The sequence below is a fragment of the Lonchura striata genome, chromosome 15, assembly GCF_046129695.1.
Source record: "Lonchura striata isolate bLonStr1 chromosome 15, bLonStr1.mat, whole genome shotgun sequence".
Classification (NCBI taxonomy): Eukaryota; Metazoa; Chordata; class Aves; order Passeriformes; family Estrildidae; genus Lonchura; species Lonchura striata.
In genome coordinates this window covers 2,510,493-2,524,884 of record NC_134617.1, presented here as the reverse complement: position 1 = coordinate 2,524,884, position 14,392 = coordinate 2,510,493, and the positions used below count along the sequence as shown (strand labels likewise).

Below are 14,392 nucleotides of genomic sequence, written 5' to 3'. Positions count from 1 at the left end.
ATTTTATATAAATATAATACAAACTCGCTGGTTAAAAGCAGTGTACTGGATGTTATCTTCTACAACAGAGGAAAAACTGCCATCCCTTAAATTCTCCTGCCCGAGTTCAACTCATTCAGCCCTCGGTCTTTGACAGCTCGAGCTAAGTTAGACCTAGCAAAGGCAATTAAATAGCAAAACTCTTCAGCAATATAAATAGTAAGAGAACAAGGACAAAAGAAGGGCCAGACACTCTGGGTGAGGTACAAATGAAGAAGAAAAACCTATTCCTTTAATAGCCCTGCTGTCAGAAAGGGCAGAGCCCATCCCAGGGGCACGGGGGCTTTGCAGACAATCCACACTGGCACAGCCAGCTCCTTAGAGGAAAGCTGCAAGTTGCAGTTCCGAAGGCAGCAGCATGTTGATAAAAGGGAATTTCCACACGAGCTGGGCACCGCCGTTAGGAATTTCAACCTTAAAAAAAAAAAAAAAAAAGAAAAAAAAAAAAAAAAAGACGTTGCGATGTCAAACCCTCCGGAAGGATAAAAAAAAAAAATTAATGAATTAAAAGTTCGCACGGCTCAGGCTCGGCACACAAACCCCGTGGGCCTGAGACAAACCCAGGGGCTGGGAGGGGGTGTCAGGACGTGCCTGCTGGTGCGTAGCCGTGGATGGAGCCATGGTCCTGCGGCGCGGTGTCACGTCCCGCCGAGGAGACCCTTGCTCGGGGAGGTGTGAGTGGATTTCCTCAAGTGCATTTTGACAGCTGGGAGGAAGCGGGCGGCAGCAGCAGCTGGAGACATTCCTGGCCGCGGGACCCCCGCCCCCGGCACGGCACAGCGCGGCCCGGCACTGCCGGGGGCTGCAGGGGAAAAGGGGGGCCAGGACCGCCTGGGGCCGGCGGGGTCTGATGAAACATCTGATGTGCATTACGGCAGGGCGAGGGGAGACGCGCTCGCCCCTCCCCAGCCAGCGCGGCACTTCTCATCACCTGCTACGGATTTTCCTACGTCGTGCTGTGGTGTGTGTCCCCCCCGACCCCGCTCCAGCTACCGGACAAAAGGGAGCAGCCAGAGCTGCCCAGGGGGGTTGCAAGGGTGATGCTCTCCCCACGGTGCTCGGGTTCTAAGGGGGGTTCTGCCCGTCCCTGTTCGCCCATCCGGGTGCGCACCCAGGGTACCACTTTCTCCCCTCAAGTGATGTATTTGGCCCAAATCCCTTCGCAGAAAGCATGGTACAAAATCCCAGGATTGGGGGGGGAAAAAAACCGAGGGAGTGGAAGGTTTCCAAGAAAGTCATTGCAATAGCCGCTTCGGAAAGGGATTTTTTTTTTTTTTTTTTTTTTCCCTTTGAAATCAAGTCTTGCCATGAGGCGGCAGTGCCGCAGGACGGCCGGCTCTGGCAGCCGGCTCGGGGCACGGGCACCCCGCTGCTCCTCGCCAAGGCCAGCGGCGACTGGAGCGCCCCGAAGTTGCCCGCGGAGGGGCTGGGGGAAGCGGCCGCTGGCTGCCGCCTCCCACCAAAGCGTGTCAAAATCCCGCTTGTTCACCTTTTTTTTTAATATATATCTATATAATTTTTTTTCCCCTCCCCTGCCATCCCTCCCCCGGCCCGGCGCTGCCCCCCGCAGCCCCATCCCCCGGCGCGGCGCGGGTGGGGCGGGGGGCGGGCGGCTGCAACCTGCCGGCGGGGCAGGGCCGGCCCCCGGCGGGCGGGCGGAGCGGGGCGGCGGCTGCCATTGGCCGCGGCGCGGAGCGACACCTGCTCGGCTCCCTCATGCGAGTGACACCGGGGCTCGGCGGGGATATTTGAGGCTCCCTCCGGCGCCGCCGCCGCCACTCCGCGCTCGCCGCCGCGCCGGGCACATGCGGTTCGCGGGGCCGCGGCGAGCAGCGCGCTGGGCCCGGGTGCGGCACCCCGCGGGGGAGGACGCGGCGGCGGCGGCGGGGGGAAGGCGCGACCATGTGCGCGGAGCTGGGCGGAAAGCTGCCGGCCCTGCTGCCGGCCCTGCTGCCGGCGCTGCTGCTGGCGCTGCTGCTGGCCAGCGCCCCGGCGGCCGCGGGCACTGAGGCCACGCACCCGCCGGAGGGGCCGCAGGACAGGACCCCGCAGCAGAAGGGGCGCCTGTCCCTGCAGAACACAGGTACGGCCGGGGGGGCACCGGGCTGGCCTCTGCGTGTCCCCCTCCCCTCGCCGCCGCCGCTGCTGCTTCGGCTGCTGCGGCCGCGTCGAGTTGTGACAGGCGCTTTATTTCGCTGTCCGGCTGTCAGGCGTAAATCATCGCAGGAAATCGGCGCTCGCTCCTAAATTACCTGTAAAGCCCGGCTCTGCCAAGCACGTGTTGCCGCGCACAGCCGCGGCCCCGCGCCCGGGCCGCAGCCCCGCGGAGATGCTGCGAGCCCGGGGAGGAGAAAGTTTCTCGGCGGAGCGGGTGGAGGGCCGGGGGCAGCCGGGAGGGCCCGGGGATGACCGGGGCTCTGCCTCCTCCGGAGGGAGCCGGGCAGTGATGCAACGGGCCGGGGGTTTCTCTCCTCCTCTCCCGCCCCCCGCGCTCCCTCCCCCGGGCATTATCTGCCTAGGAAGAGAGAGTTGGGGCGTGCACTTGGCTGGATCGCTTCCCAGCCGTGCAAAGAGAGAGCGCGGGATCCAGACGCTTCCCTTCCCCCCTTCCTTCATCCCGCCCCCCCTTTTCCCCCCTTTTTTTCTTTTTTTTCTTTTTTTTTTTTAACACTCTCCGTGCTGCGAGACGTGTTTAAACACACACGAGCAGGAATGCACGAATGCCCATTAGGGACTGCCACATGTGAATCACGGCACTGTGCAGTTCTCAGCACGCTGGAGCCAGGACATGTGATCCGGCAAAGGGTTTGCATCCGGATGCCAACACAAGCACCGGAGCCGCGCTCCCGGCCCCGGGAGCGCTCCACAAAAAGCTCCAGTGCCCCTTCCCCCCCACCCCGGTGCGCCCGTGTTCGCGCACCTTTCCCTCCCTGCCTCGCACAATCCCTGCATCCCACCCCTGTGCCACCCCCAGATGCGCTTCAGGGCAGGTAGAAGGAAAAAAAAAACTAAAGAAAAAAAAAAGGTGGGGGGAGAAAAAAACCCAAAAAAGTGCGGCGGCAGTGATTTGGGTTTGAGCTGGTGGCGGGGGGGGTCGTGAGAACTCCGGCAGGCTCCGCGTTTCCACCCGCGGCTCCTCGCTCTGCCTTGCAGCGGGTGGAAATGAGACCGAAAGTTGCTGTAAAGACTTGCAAATGGACCGCACGGCAGAGGGGGAGGCTGGGGATGGCTGAAACACGCTGCGGTTCCAGGGGGATTAGGCTGGCTCCCAAGGGCGAACTTTAATTAAAGGTACCACAGGGCACAGAGTACAGGAATTCTTAGCATCCTCAGTTCTGGTCTAAAAGCTGCCCCTGTTTAACTTTATCCCCAGGCTTTTTGAGCAACCACCTTCCCTCTGGCAGTACTACTACATCCATTTTTTTTTAAAGGACCAGAAGCTGTCATGTTAAGAATTAGATTTTTGGGTCGGTGGGGTTGGTTTGGTTTTGGGTTTTTTTTTTTTTTTTTGAAAGTGAGTATTAGACAGCATTTTTTGAGGTATTACATAACATCTGAAAGGGCAGAATAAACACATATGTAACTTCTAGCTCCAGTATATCTATTTTATATACTACATATATAAATATAAACCTTTTCTATTGATTTCTGCATAGCTGAGCACACGGTTGCATTTTTATACAACTCCTGGTGCAAAGGACTTTACGTATCAGTGGGAGTTTTGCCATTAACTTGACAGACATCCTGACAGGCAAAACCTAGTGGTCTGTAAAAAACGTTGTGCTAAATGACCATAAAACTTGCCCAAAGTACCAAAAATGAAAAATTTTGGCTGGGTCCTGGGCTTCTCATTTTGGCACTTAAATTTGCTGGAGGAGGGGGGAGCTTTGCACAAGCCAGAGAGCAAAAATCACGCCTGTCCTTTGCTCCTGAGGAATTCAAGAGCATGAGACAGTTCTCAAGTGAAATAGTTTGACGTAAGCATAGTGGATTTGGCATTTACTTCTTGGATATCACTTTCATAACGTAATACACCCAAGTTTTGGCCCAATTCCTGTGAAAAACGGGCACGATTAACCATTGTCACGCATTTTTCTCTCAAACTGATGTTGGTAGCAAAACAACTCTTGTCTCTCTACCCACCACCAGTTCTTGTGAAGAGTTCTCCAAATTAACTCTAACCAATACTCATTTTAGCTGAAATCCAGCACTGCCTGGTAAATGCTGGCGATGTGGGATGTGGAGTGTTTGAGTGCTTTGAGAACAATTCTTGCGAGATCCGAGGCTTACACGAGATCTGCATGACATTCCTGCACAACGCTGGAAAATTTGATGCCCAGGTAACACGGGTGGGGGAGGGAGATGTCCTACCTGTCTGCTTGCTTCTAACACACGCTTGGCATGTACTGCAGCTCCTTAACACATCTTTGCACAAATAAATTCCCAGAGCCGGTCTACTTGCCTTGATTCGCTAATTCACTAGGAATTTTTTGGTTGAAAGGTCCAGAATCGGGACCTCAGGACAGTAATAAAGCAGCAACCTGTCCTAGGAGACAGGCTGGCTGTAGCTGCAGCTGCCTGGATATCCCTTCCACCTCCTGTGCCCAGGATAACTCTAGCAGAGCCATTCATGGAGCCAAAAATGGGTTTAAGAAACCTGGGCGGCTTAAGCCTCTACACCATGTTTGTTCAAAGCTGACTCCGACATGCAGCTTGGGCTCCCAATTCATTTAGAATTATCTCAGCATTTCCCAACAGGCAGTTACTAAAGTTGGCCCTCAAGACTTGCACACAACCAGCCCAGGCAACCTCCTAAAGCTCAACAAACCTCCTAAAACTCAAGCAAGCCTTGAGTTCGAGCCCTGACGTTAAAATACGTTACTTCCATGGTATGTGGTATTAAGTTTGTCTCCTTCATTTTCTCCCCAGATCATTTATGCATCGTTGAGACATCCTGTTATTATGTCTTGTAAACCTCCTCTCCCATTTCAGCATGGAGGGAAGGGAACATTCCGACAGGCCAGCGGCATTTGGCCTGAGCAGGCAGTTTACAGAATAACTTGACTAAAAGCACCAGCTCCATGGCACTGCTAAAAGCGTGGCACAAAGTAGAGCTGTCCTCGGGATGCAGCCTGTCCCATGAGGGGTGGTGGGACCACCCAGTAGGGAGCACTTCTTTGAAGTGCTGGAGCTTGAGGTTCAAATGCTCAAGGATGTACGAAGGGCCTGGCTACTCATTAAAATGGGAATTGCTGCTTTTGTGGGTATATGAAAACCTTCAACCTAATTTCCAAGTGGCTTCCAGAAAACACTCGTTTATTTTTGCACAATATTTCTGTCAGTTGACCAAAGGAGTAGGGAAGAAAAGTTGGGAAGGCAGGGAATGGTGCCTGTGGAGGCTGAGAGTAGCCATTGATGCCAGATCCCCAGATGCTGCTCATCAAACACAGCCTGTTTCACATCCAGGCTGTCCCCAGAGCAGAAGATTTAAACCCCTGGAGCTTTATTTAACATGAAGGTGACTTTAGCCTCTGCTATGACATGGCTTTTCACAGCTCCTCTCTGTATCATCCCCAGTTATTTCAAGCTGCATTAAATGACAAGACTAACACTGGCCATTTTCTGTTCTCTGCTCTGAAACCTGAGAATTGGTGTCAGTTTGGGTTTATAGAAGAATTCTCTTTTTCACCCCTGTTTGCCTACTGTGCTGTGTGTGTTTGTTCCTGAAGGGAAGGGCAAGGGAGTGCCTTTGGTATGGGAAACAGAAGGGGTGAAGCAGCTCTTTGATGAGCAAGAAACATTTCTGGCTTGAAACAATTTGGGGACAACATCTGTTTGCAGGTCAGGGTGAATCTTAATTAGTGTCAGTGGAGCTGGGGCAGTGCACTCTTGGGATAAAGGGGAGCTAGGATTTGGTCTTCATGGAGTACCTGCATGAAAGAATCTGAGGCTGATGAAGAGGTGGAGGCAGTGCAGGAAGCTTCCATGGGCTTATTTTCAGCAAAGCACAGGGGGCTGAGCAGAGCTGGAGCTGCAGGCTCCAATAACAGAGGAAAAGAAGGGATAGGTTTGATGCCCACCAAGCCACTGAGTGAAGGAATCACAGCGGGTAAAGAAATGCTGCTAAAGCAGCTTTCCTCCACCTTAATTTGTAGCTTCTTGGTGTGATTTTCTTAATCTCACTTAGAATTTCTTGCATGAAGACACTAGGATGATGATGATGATGATTATTATTAGTGCTGATTTGAGTCCCTCTCTGAGAAAGAAAATACTGATAGCTGGGGAATAGAGCATGTGCATGTAGATTGTCCATACATGTCTCTGAGTTAGAAAACTAATTTTAAAATGGAAAAAATACCCTTCGGTTACTGAGTTACTGAATGGGTATCTGCTTGTGGTCCTGAGGAGCTCAGCCATGGCAGGATGTCCTCTCCTTGGTGTGAATCTGTTGTTCTGTCACCCTGGAAGCAAATTAATCCAGTAACTCCAGCAGTGAATTACTTCAAGGTGTTTCCTTTTGCTCTTTTCCCTCGTTGGGGCAGAGGAAACCTCAGAGCAGCAGTGAGGAAGCCCTGGGTGTTTCAGGTCCACTGGGATGGCAAAGCTGGGTGACTTGGCAGGGTCTTTAAGGGCAGAGAAACAAAGAAGAGGAAAGCCATGCAGTGATATCCTTAGCACTGTAATAACCCTTGACATTGTCCTGCAGAGAAGCAGCTGGCTGGGCATAAATCAGCTGCTGTGCTTAATGGACAAAAATACAGACCTACTCCATTTCTTTCCTTCTCAGGGAAAATCCTTCATTAAAGACGCTCTGAAGTGTAAGGCTCATGCCTTGAGGCATAAATTCAGCTGCATCAGCCGTAAGTGCCCTGCCATTAAAGAGATGGTGTTCCAGTTACAGCGGGAGTGCTACCTGAAGCATGACCTCTGCTCTGCTGCCAAGGAGAACGTCCAGGTCATTGTGGAGATGATTCACTTCAAAGACCTGCTGCAGCATGAGTAAGTGCCTCTGTGCTGGTGCAGTCAGAGCGTGGGAGCTCCTTCCAGGAGTGCCAGTGGGCTGTGCATCTGCCCAAGAGCTGTTTCACCTCCTCCTGGCCTTAAGCACCTCTCGTTTTCCCATGTACAGCACCAAGGTAAAGCTCTCTTTGCAGGGCCCCTTGAAGTTTGTGTACCAAGGGTGAGATGTGACTGTGGAAGGAGGTGAAATGAGTTGGAGTTGGATGTGCCAGTCCCCTTGGTGCTCTGGCAAATAGACCATCAGTGTCTGCCATTTCCAGAGGCATCTCACAATGCTTTTTTTTATATTTTCTGAGCTCAAAGGCGTCATTTTGACCTCAGTATCCTGTTAGAGGTGACAACTAGAGAAGGGGAAGAGGGTTTATGCAAAGTTGTCAGCTAGATGGTAATTTCTTCTTTAAATACATACTTTGAAATGTCTTGTAGTTTATTGTCCCTGAAAGAGCTGCAGTCCCCCAGGTAATCTCCCATTCATCTTATTCTTTATTAATCTCAGATGCTTTTTAATAAAACATGGGGTTGTACAAAATGAAGGCAGAAGTCAGATTTTTGAGGACTTCATTCCTCTGACTGGGAGCACAGCTGTCCTCCAAGGAATGGCAGGCACAAATCCTACTTGGAATTGATCAAAGCTGCTACATGACAGCAACAAACCAAGCACAAGCTGTTTGCACTGACTCTTTGTGCACAAATGCAAAAATCAGAGCCTGTTTTTCTTGCAGGTGAACGTCTCACTCCTGAAACAAGAAGGCTGAGCCACAGCCTGGCATCAGGCTTAACCTTAGAGCATCTTCCTACCACACCTCTGTGCCTTGATATTAGCACGGAAACTCCAAATCCCAGCAGTCATGAGAGACAGGGTTTTTTGGGTTTTTTTGCAGAATCACTTCTTTGGGAATTTTAGCCTTGCATTTTATTTTCCTCACTGCCCAAAGGAGCTCTGATTCCTTTAGTGCTGAAAACCACCCTCAACTAATATTTCAGCTGCAGTTGCAGAGGGATGCTTCCATGCCAATTTGCTCACATAAATCCTTGTGCTGTGGTTTGTTCAAGCTGGACATGGTGGCCTGAAATCAAGGCCCTTTCCCTGGACATTCCTGAGGCTGGGATCAAAGGCGTGGCTGGGGGCAGAGCTGCTGTGCCCGAGGCTGAGGGAAAAGGGCAGCAGGGCTCCATCCTGCCCAGCAGCACCTCTCTGAGCACTGCCTGGGCTGTGTCAGCAGCTATAAATTGGGTACTTGGCACCAATTAACCCCCCCATCATTTGGGGATGAAAAGAACCGTGTGAGCCAAAAGCCTGTCCGAGGAGGAGTGAGTTATCCTTATTTTATGAACAGGCTCAAGCAGGAATGCTCAGAGGCAGCTGCTTATTTCTGGGGAGCTGAGCTGGGGGGTTGTTGGTTGGAGAAGAGAGGGTCATTCAGCTGAACACCTATAATTTGCATGAGCTCATTTAGCGCTTCCTACACTCCAGCATCTCCCGGAGTGGGAGCTCAGCTCTCCTATGCGGGACTCCCCAAATAGAACCAGCCAGCCTCCTCCCCTCCCCTAAATTTAGAGGCCATCTCTGAAGCTCTTGAACTAAGGAACTTGTTCGAGATCAATAGGCAAGTGTGGCAGAGCTGGAAATAAAATCACGTCTGCTGACTTGCAGCCTTGTGCTCAGTTCAGGTACTCCGGTCAGGCCGGCTGAAATGCAGAAAGTAAAACAGGCAAGGAGAAATGGGCCAGTATTAATCCACAGGGCTCTGGCAGGCTCTGAATACCTGAAATATTTGGCAGCTGAGCCACTTTTTAGTCATACCAGCGACCTTTTTTTTCTTACAAAGATTTCTGCAAAGGTTATGCCCAATTTCAAGAACTCATTTCTTGGGAGGGAGGGAGGTTTACATCTTTTTGCTGGATCACTTTGTATGCAACGTGCTCAGCTCTCTCTTATCTCCTGCTTTACATTTAAAACAAAAACCTAAGAGCAGAGAAGCAAGTGGCAGCTCTCAGGCTTGTTCTCTCTTTTGCTCTGACTGTTCTCTCCCGATGAGTGTTCGGAACGCGGTCGGGCAGCGAAGCCTCCTCCTGAGTCAGCTGTGGGGGTCAGGCTGATTTGCTATGGTGGAAGTGGTGACAGGCCTTGGCAGATTGCTCCCTGCTGCATTCCAAGTAACTTTTTTTTCTTTTGAGCAGCAGGAGCAATCCAACCATGGGAAATATTTTGAGATAGGAGGAATAGGTGGCTCTCCAAGATTAGCCATTCAAAATGAGTTTAAGCGGTTGGTAAAGTTAGACAGTTATGATAATCTGTTGGTTTTCCTCATCACTTCTGTCTTAAGTTAATGAGAATAGATTTAGACTTGTCCACAGCCAGCAGAGCTGGAGGATGGGGTGCCCAGGAGGTGCAGCCCCACCACCCACCCCACACAGCCACGACTGCTGACCCCGGGCAGCTTTCCCCTTGTGCTGTGGCTGGTTCCTGCCGTGGAAGATTTTTAAGCACGTCCTTCTGGGCCTGCAAGCAGCTGAGCTGTTGTGTCAATAGACAACATCAATATTGACCCACAAAACTTGTGACCACAACTATTTTAAAATTGCTGCACTCGGTGACCTGTGGCTGAGAAGCCCAAGTGCCTGTGCTCGAGCTGCTGGTGCCTTGGGGACACTCAGGGGTGGGTGGGAAGCACAGAGGGGATTGAGCCAGGACATGTTTTGAGGCCTTGTTCAGCTGGGAAAAGGTAGATACTGAGAGCTCTGTAAGGAAATGAAGAAATAAAACTTGGTGTGGGAAGAAAAAAGTGCCACCAAAGTGGATTCCATTTGTCTGAGCTCTGTTCAGGCAGATCCTGGGTCCAGATAGGATCTTGCCTGTGATGGAGATCAACACTCAGCGCTCCAGAGATGATGAGGAAAGCCAGAGAATCTCTAGCCGAGTATTTGTTGCTTTCACAGAGGTGAGAAAATGCCTCCCTCTTGCAGATTGGGGGCTGGTGAATGCTCTGTACCTGCCATTCACCCAGAGGCAGAGCCTGTTTGGTGAAGCTGATGGCTCTGGGCTGGAGCAAGTGTCCTTTGCCTTGTGTCCTGAGTAGCAAAGATGGGAGGGTATGGAAAGAGATGGAGGCAGAAAGTGTGAGACAGTTCTTCCACTTGCCAAGCAAAACCTCATCTGTTCTTTGGTGAACATTCCCGTTCTCCCAGACTATCTCCAGGGGGAGAGCAAGCAAGATCAATGCAGAGAGGCTTTGACGGGATGCCACTGTGCATTTCCTGCGGCGAAATGGCTGATTAGAATATGGGATTTTCCATAATTAACGTGGGCAGAATTGCTGCTGAGTCAGGGTGTGCCAGGGACTCACACCACTGGATTTGCTGTGCCCAGGGAGGGTGAGGCAGCTCCTTCAGTGATTCCCTGGGCTGGATTTTAACTTTGCTCTCACTGCTCCCTTTCCCTCCAGGCCTTACGTTGACCTAGTGAACATCCTGCTCACCTGTGGCGAGGAGGTGAAAAAGGCAATAACGAGGAGCGTCCAGGCCCAGTGTGAACAGAACTGGGGAAGCCTCTGCTCCATCCTGAGCTTCTGCACCTCGGCCGTGCACGGAGACGCCGTCCTGGGCGCCGAGAAGAAGGCGGGGGAAGGCAGCAGGGCCGCTGCCGGCCGTGGGGACATGGTGGCCCACGCCGAGCCCGAGCACAGGGAGAGCCTGCGAGCAGCCAAGGGAGAGAGAGGTACCAAGGGCCACTCCAACGCCCGGCTCAAAGCTGGGGGCCACGGGCCCAAGGGGGCCCACGGGATCCTGGACCGGGCGGACGAACTGTCCGACTTCTCCGACATCCGGAGGTGAAAAGAGGCACCAGCTCCCCCTTCCCCCCCGCTCCTCCGTTGAGTTCCATCCTCCTGTCTATGGACATTCCAAAGCATTTCCCATTCAGAGGTCAAGCACAGGGCATTGCAAGATATCTATGGACCTCGGCATCAGTGTGTATATAGTAGCAAAAAGGGAGAGCAGTGGCAATGGGTTATCGATCCAGCAAACTCGGCGCTCGGGTGGCAAAATGTCTCCAGCTAAATTCTTCCCCCCCTTTTTTATTACAAAACGGACATCATCTGAAATTTAGGATCTTGTTTGGGGGTTGTTGGGTTGGGTTTGGTTTTGGGGTTTGGTTTTGGTTGGGGTTTTTTTTTTTGGGTTTTTTTTTTGTTTTCCCTTTGGTCTCCTTGGCAGGGGAGAAGGTTCCAAGCGGGCTCTGCCAGGCTGCATGTGGCTGCTTGTGGCTTAGCACCTCCAAAGGTTCAGGGCACAGCCTTACAGCAGATGGCTGAATTCCAGGGGGATTTGGTTTCTGCCTGTGGCTGGGAACGCCGGAGCTCAGGGCTCTCTATGTGAAGCTCTCTAATGAAGGAGCTGCCCCGTCTCTGGCACAGGAACCGTGTGGTCTGGAGCTCCACCGCTTTCTCTGAAGTAACTTCTGAGCCATTGTTCCCACCTGGGCGACGCTGCCTGGTTTTAAGTGCCCCCTGTTAGTTTTTTAACAACTTGACACTTGCTGATCACAGAACCATACCCAGTCACTTCAAAGGCAAGTAATCAGCTTCCAGACAAGGCAATGTGACTGTTAAGACTTGCACAGGGTGGAGGACCCCCAAAATTCTCATGGACCTCTGAAAACCCTGTGCATATTCTCTGCTTCCATCTGCCCCCTCAGTGATACACGTCTTCCACCCTTACAGCCCAAGCCTAAAGGGGCAGGTGTGGGCTCAGACAGCAAAGGACCCTATAAATCCCCATCTGTTTAGTTCTTTTTAGGGCTGCATTGAAGGCCCATCAGGAGCCTGCCTCTCCTTAGCAGCTTGGTGTGGTTTGCTGGGATGTGGAGCCCCACTCTAACCTGCCTATAGCTTGATTTATCCAAATGCCAAAGACAAGGAGAGGGGATTGACTTGGGTTTTTTAATTCTTGTGCAGGTAAGGACAACCAATCTCCACAGAACGAGTTAGTAAAGGTGAAGAGTGTCAAGAGCTTATTGTCTTTAAGCAGTTTCAGGTGTGAATGAGGTGTTTGGCCATATCTCTCCTACCCCCTATGCAATTGTTATTCTCAGGTTGCAGCTCTGCAATCCTATATTCCCAGATATTGTACTGGAAGTGGAGGCTGCAGCACCCGCAGGGACAGGAGGGTGAGCTCTCAGCTTCCTCTAGAGGAAAAAGGGAGGTTTTCTTAGAAAGTGGGAATCACACCGGGGATTGGAGCCTTCTCATTTAGAAAGTTTGGGAGGAAAGCTGTGGGGGCAGGAAGGCAGTTCAGCAGAGACAGAACGTACCCAGTGAACTAACGTGCGTCTTGCTGCATGGTGGGAAGGAGCTGCATAAACAGGAGAGGAGGGTGTTGGAATTTGGCTACAATTTCCAACTCAGATTTCAGTTCCTGCTCAGTGAGCACGGCTCCTAATAGCTACATTCAGGGTTTAATGCAGGGATCCACCCGCAGAACTTGGAGGCACTGCTTTAAATAGCAACCACGTAGGAGGCAAGAGGGGACAGTTGAGTTGAAAAGGTGTCTCTGTGATCACCAGGTCTTTGCTTCGAGACGTGGCCTCGATCCTGCCTGATTTAGCAAAGTTCTGTGATGAAATTTCCATTTGGTTTCAGTGGGAAGAGCTGGGATCAGGCCAGGTGCTGCAGCAGCAAAGACCACGGTGATGGTGCAGGGAGTGTGGCATCTGCCCCGTGGGGCTGGTGACAGCTCAGCCACCCCTGGGGCACCCAGGCTGCCCCACAGAGCACCCAGGTTTGGGTCTGGCTCTTGGCCACCTCCTCTGCTCCAAAAACCTGCTGGTGGTACCCTAAGAAGGTTTCTGGCGTGTGCCTCCGTGGGTTTCCTGCAAGTGTCCTCTCCCCCTTGGTGGCACAGAACCACCACGAAGAACAAGCTCAAACCAAAAAGACAATCCAAGCATTTTAGCACAAAAAAAAAAAAAAAATTAAAAAAAAAAATTTAAAAAAAGGCTAACACAAACCACAGAAACAGCAACTTGCTACCAATGTTCTTGCATTGAACTAAAATAAGATCCCTCTGTCATTAGAGGTCTTGATTCATCAATGGGAACCAAACAGAGATCTACATCTTTGAATGTCTCAGTCAACATATCACCTCAGCATGCATACAGTTTTATTTGTATTCATTGGTTCTGTGGGGAAAATTGTGTATTCCCCTTGTTTAGTCAATGAAAATTGGGATGGGGGGGGACAAGCTGTGGGTGGGAGGGATTTTTGTATAAGGCATCATTTTTTTTTTCCTCTGTGTGTGAAGATTTTATGTGTTCATCTACTGATTCCACATATGCTATTATTGTAAATATTTAACATTTCTATTTATTATAGTGTCCCCATTTAAAAAAAGAACACTGCTGGCTATGATAATTTAAACGTATGTCATGACCTGTGTTGTATATATTCATGCCACTAGTATGGTTTTTTTTTTATGTTTAAAGCTGCGTAAATATAGTTTTATACAGTTCCATAATGTTATTGACAGCATAAATCATTTATTTATTGTTAAACCTTTCTTTCATATCTAACAGATAGGGTGTGTTTTACCTGAGATTATTTTATTGTGACATCTACATAGCCTTAATTCTTTATAAAAAAAAAAAAGGAGAAAAAAAAAAAAAAGTCCATTTAGATACTGTATGATGCTTTAATTAACATTCCTTATGAACTTGCTGTTCATGAAGGAGGTTTAGCTTAAAAGCCAAGGTATGAATGTTTCCTTTATGCTTTGCATCTGGAATGAGCCTTGTTCTGGAATGAAAATACTGCGAGAGAAGCAAAACGCCTACAGGAAAAAAAGATAGCAGTAAACCCTGGAAAATGCTGTCCTAACTTACAGTGCTGAACTAAAAGGAGAAAAATAAAATAAATAAATAAATAAATAAATAGAAGACAAACTGTCCTTAATTCCAAATCTCTGGGAGAAAAACATACTGGTTTTATCTCGTGTAGAGTTTGCAGCCAAATAAGCTTGTAAATAAAGAAAATGCATATGGCTTTGGACAAAGCTCTGTACCTTTCACACACTATTATTTTCCTTAAACACTAATAAATGTTTTGAATAAGTCTGTGGCTGGGTTTTGTTTAGCTGGAATTTGGGCTGCTGTGAGATAAGGAGGTAGGAAAAGCCCTGTGAAGCTGAGCCAGCAGCTGCAGCCAGGGAGGGCTGGGGTGGTTTGGCTGCACAGGCAGTGGCAGAGGGACATGGGGACAGAGCCAGCCCTCCCTCTAGGGCAGGGCACACACCTCGTGTGGCATTCCCAGGAGAGGGAGACCTCCCTGCTCATCTGGCA

General features: G+C 50.5%; 1 protein-coding gene across 1 annotated transcript; it reads left to right on the top strand.

Annotated features, from left to right (window-relative positions):
* The first annotated feature begins 4,232 nt into the window (after positions 1-4,232).
* Positions 4,233-14,165, top strand: STC2 (stanniocalcin 2). Its single transcript, XM_021532149.2, has 3 exons — positions 4,233-4,379; positions 6,827-7,038; positions 10,506-14,165. The coding sequence occupies exons 1-3, from the start codon at positions 4,341-4,343 to the stop codon at positions 10,891-10,893; spliced, it is 639 nt and encodes a 212-aa protein (XP_021387824.2). The 5' UTR covers positions 4,233-4,340; the 3' UTR covers positions 10,894-14,165.
* The last annotated feature ends 227 nt before the right edge of the window (positions 14,166-14,392 follow it).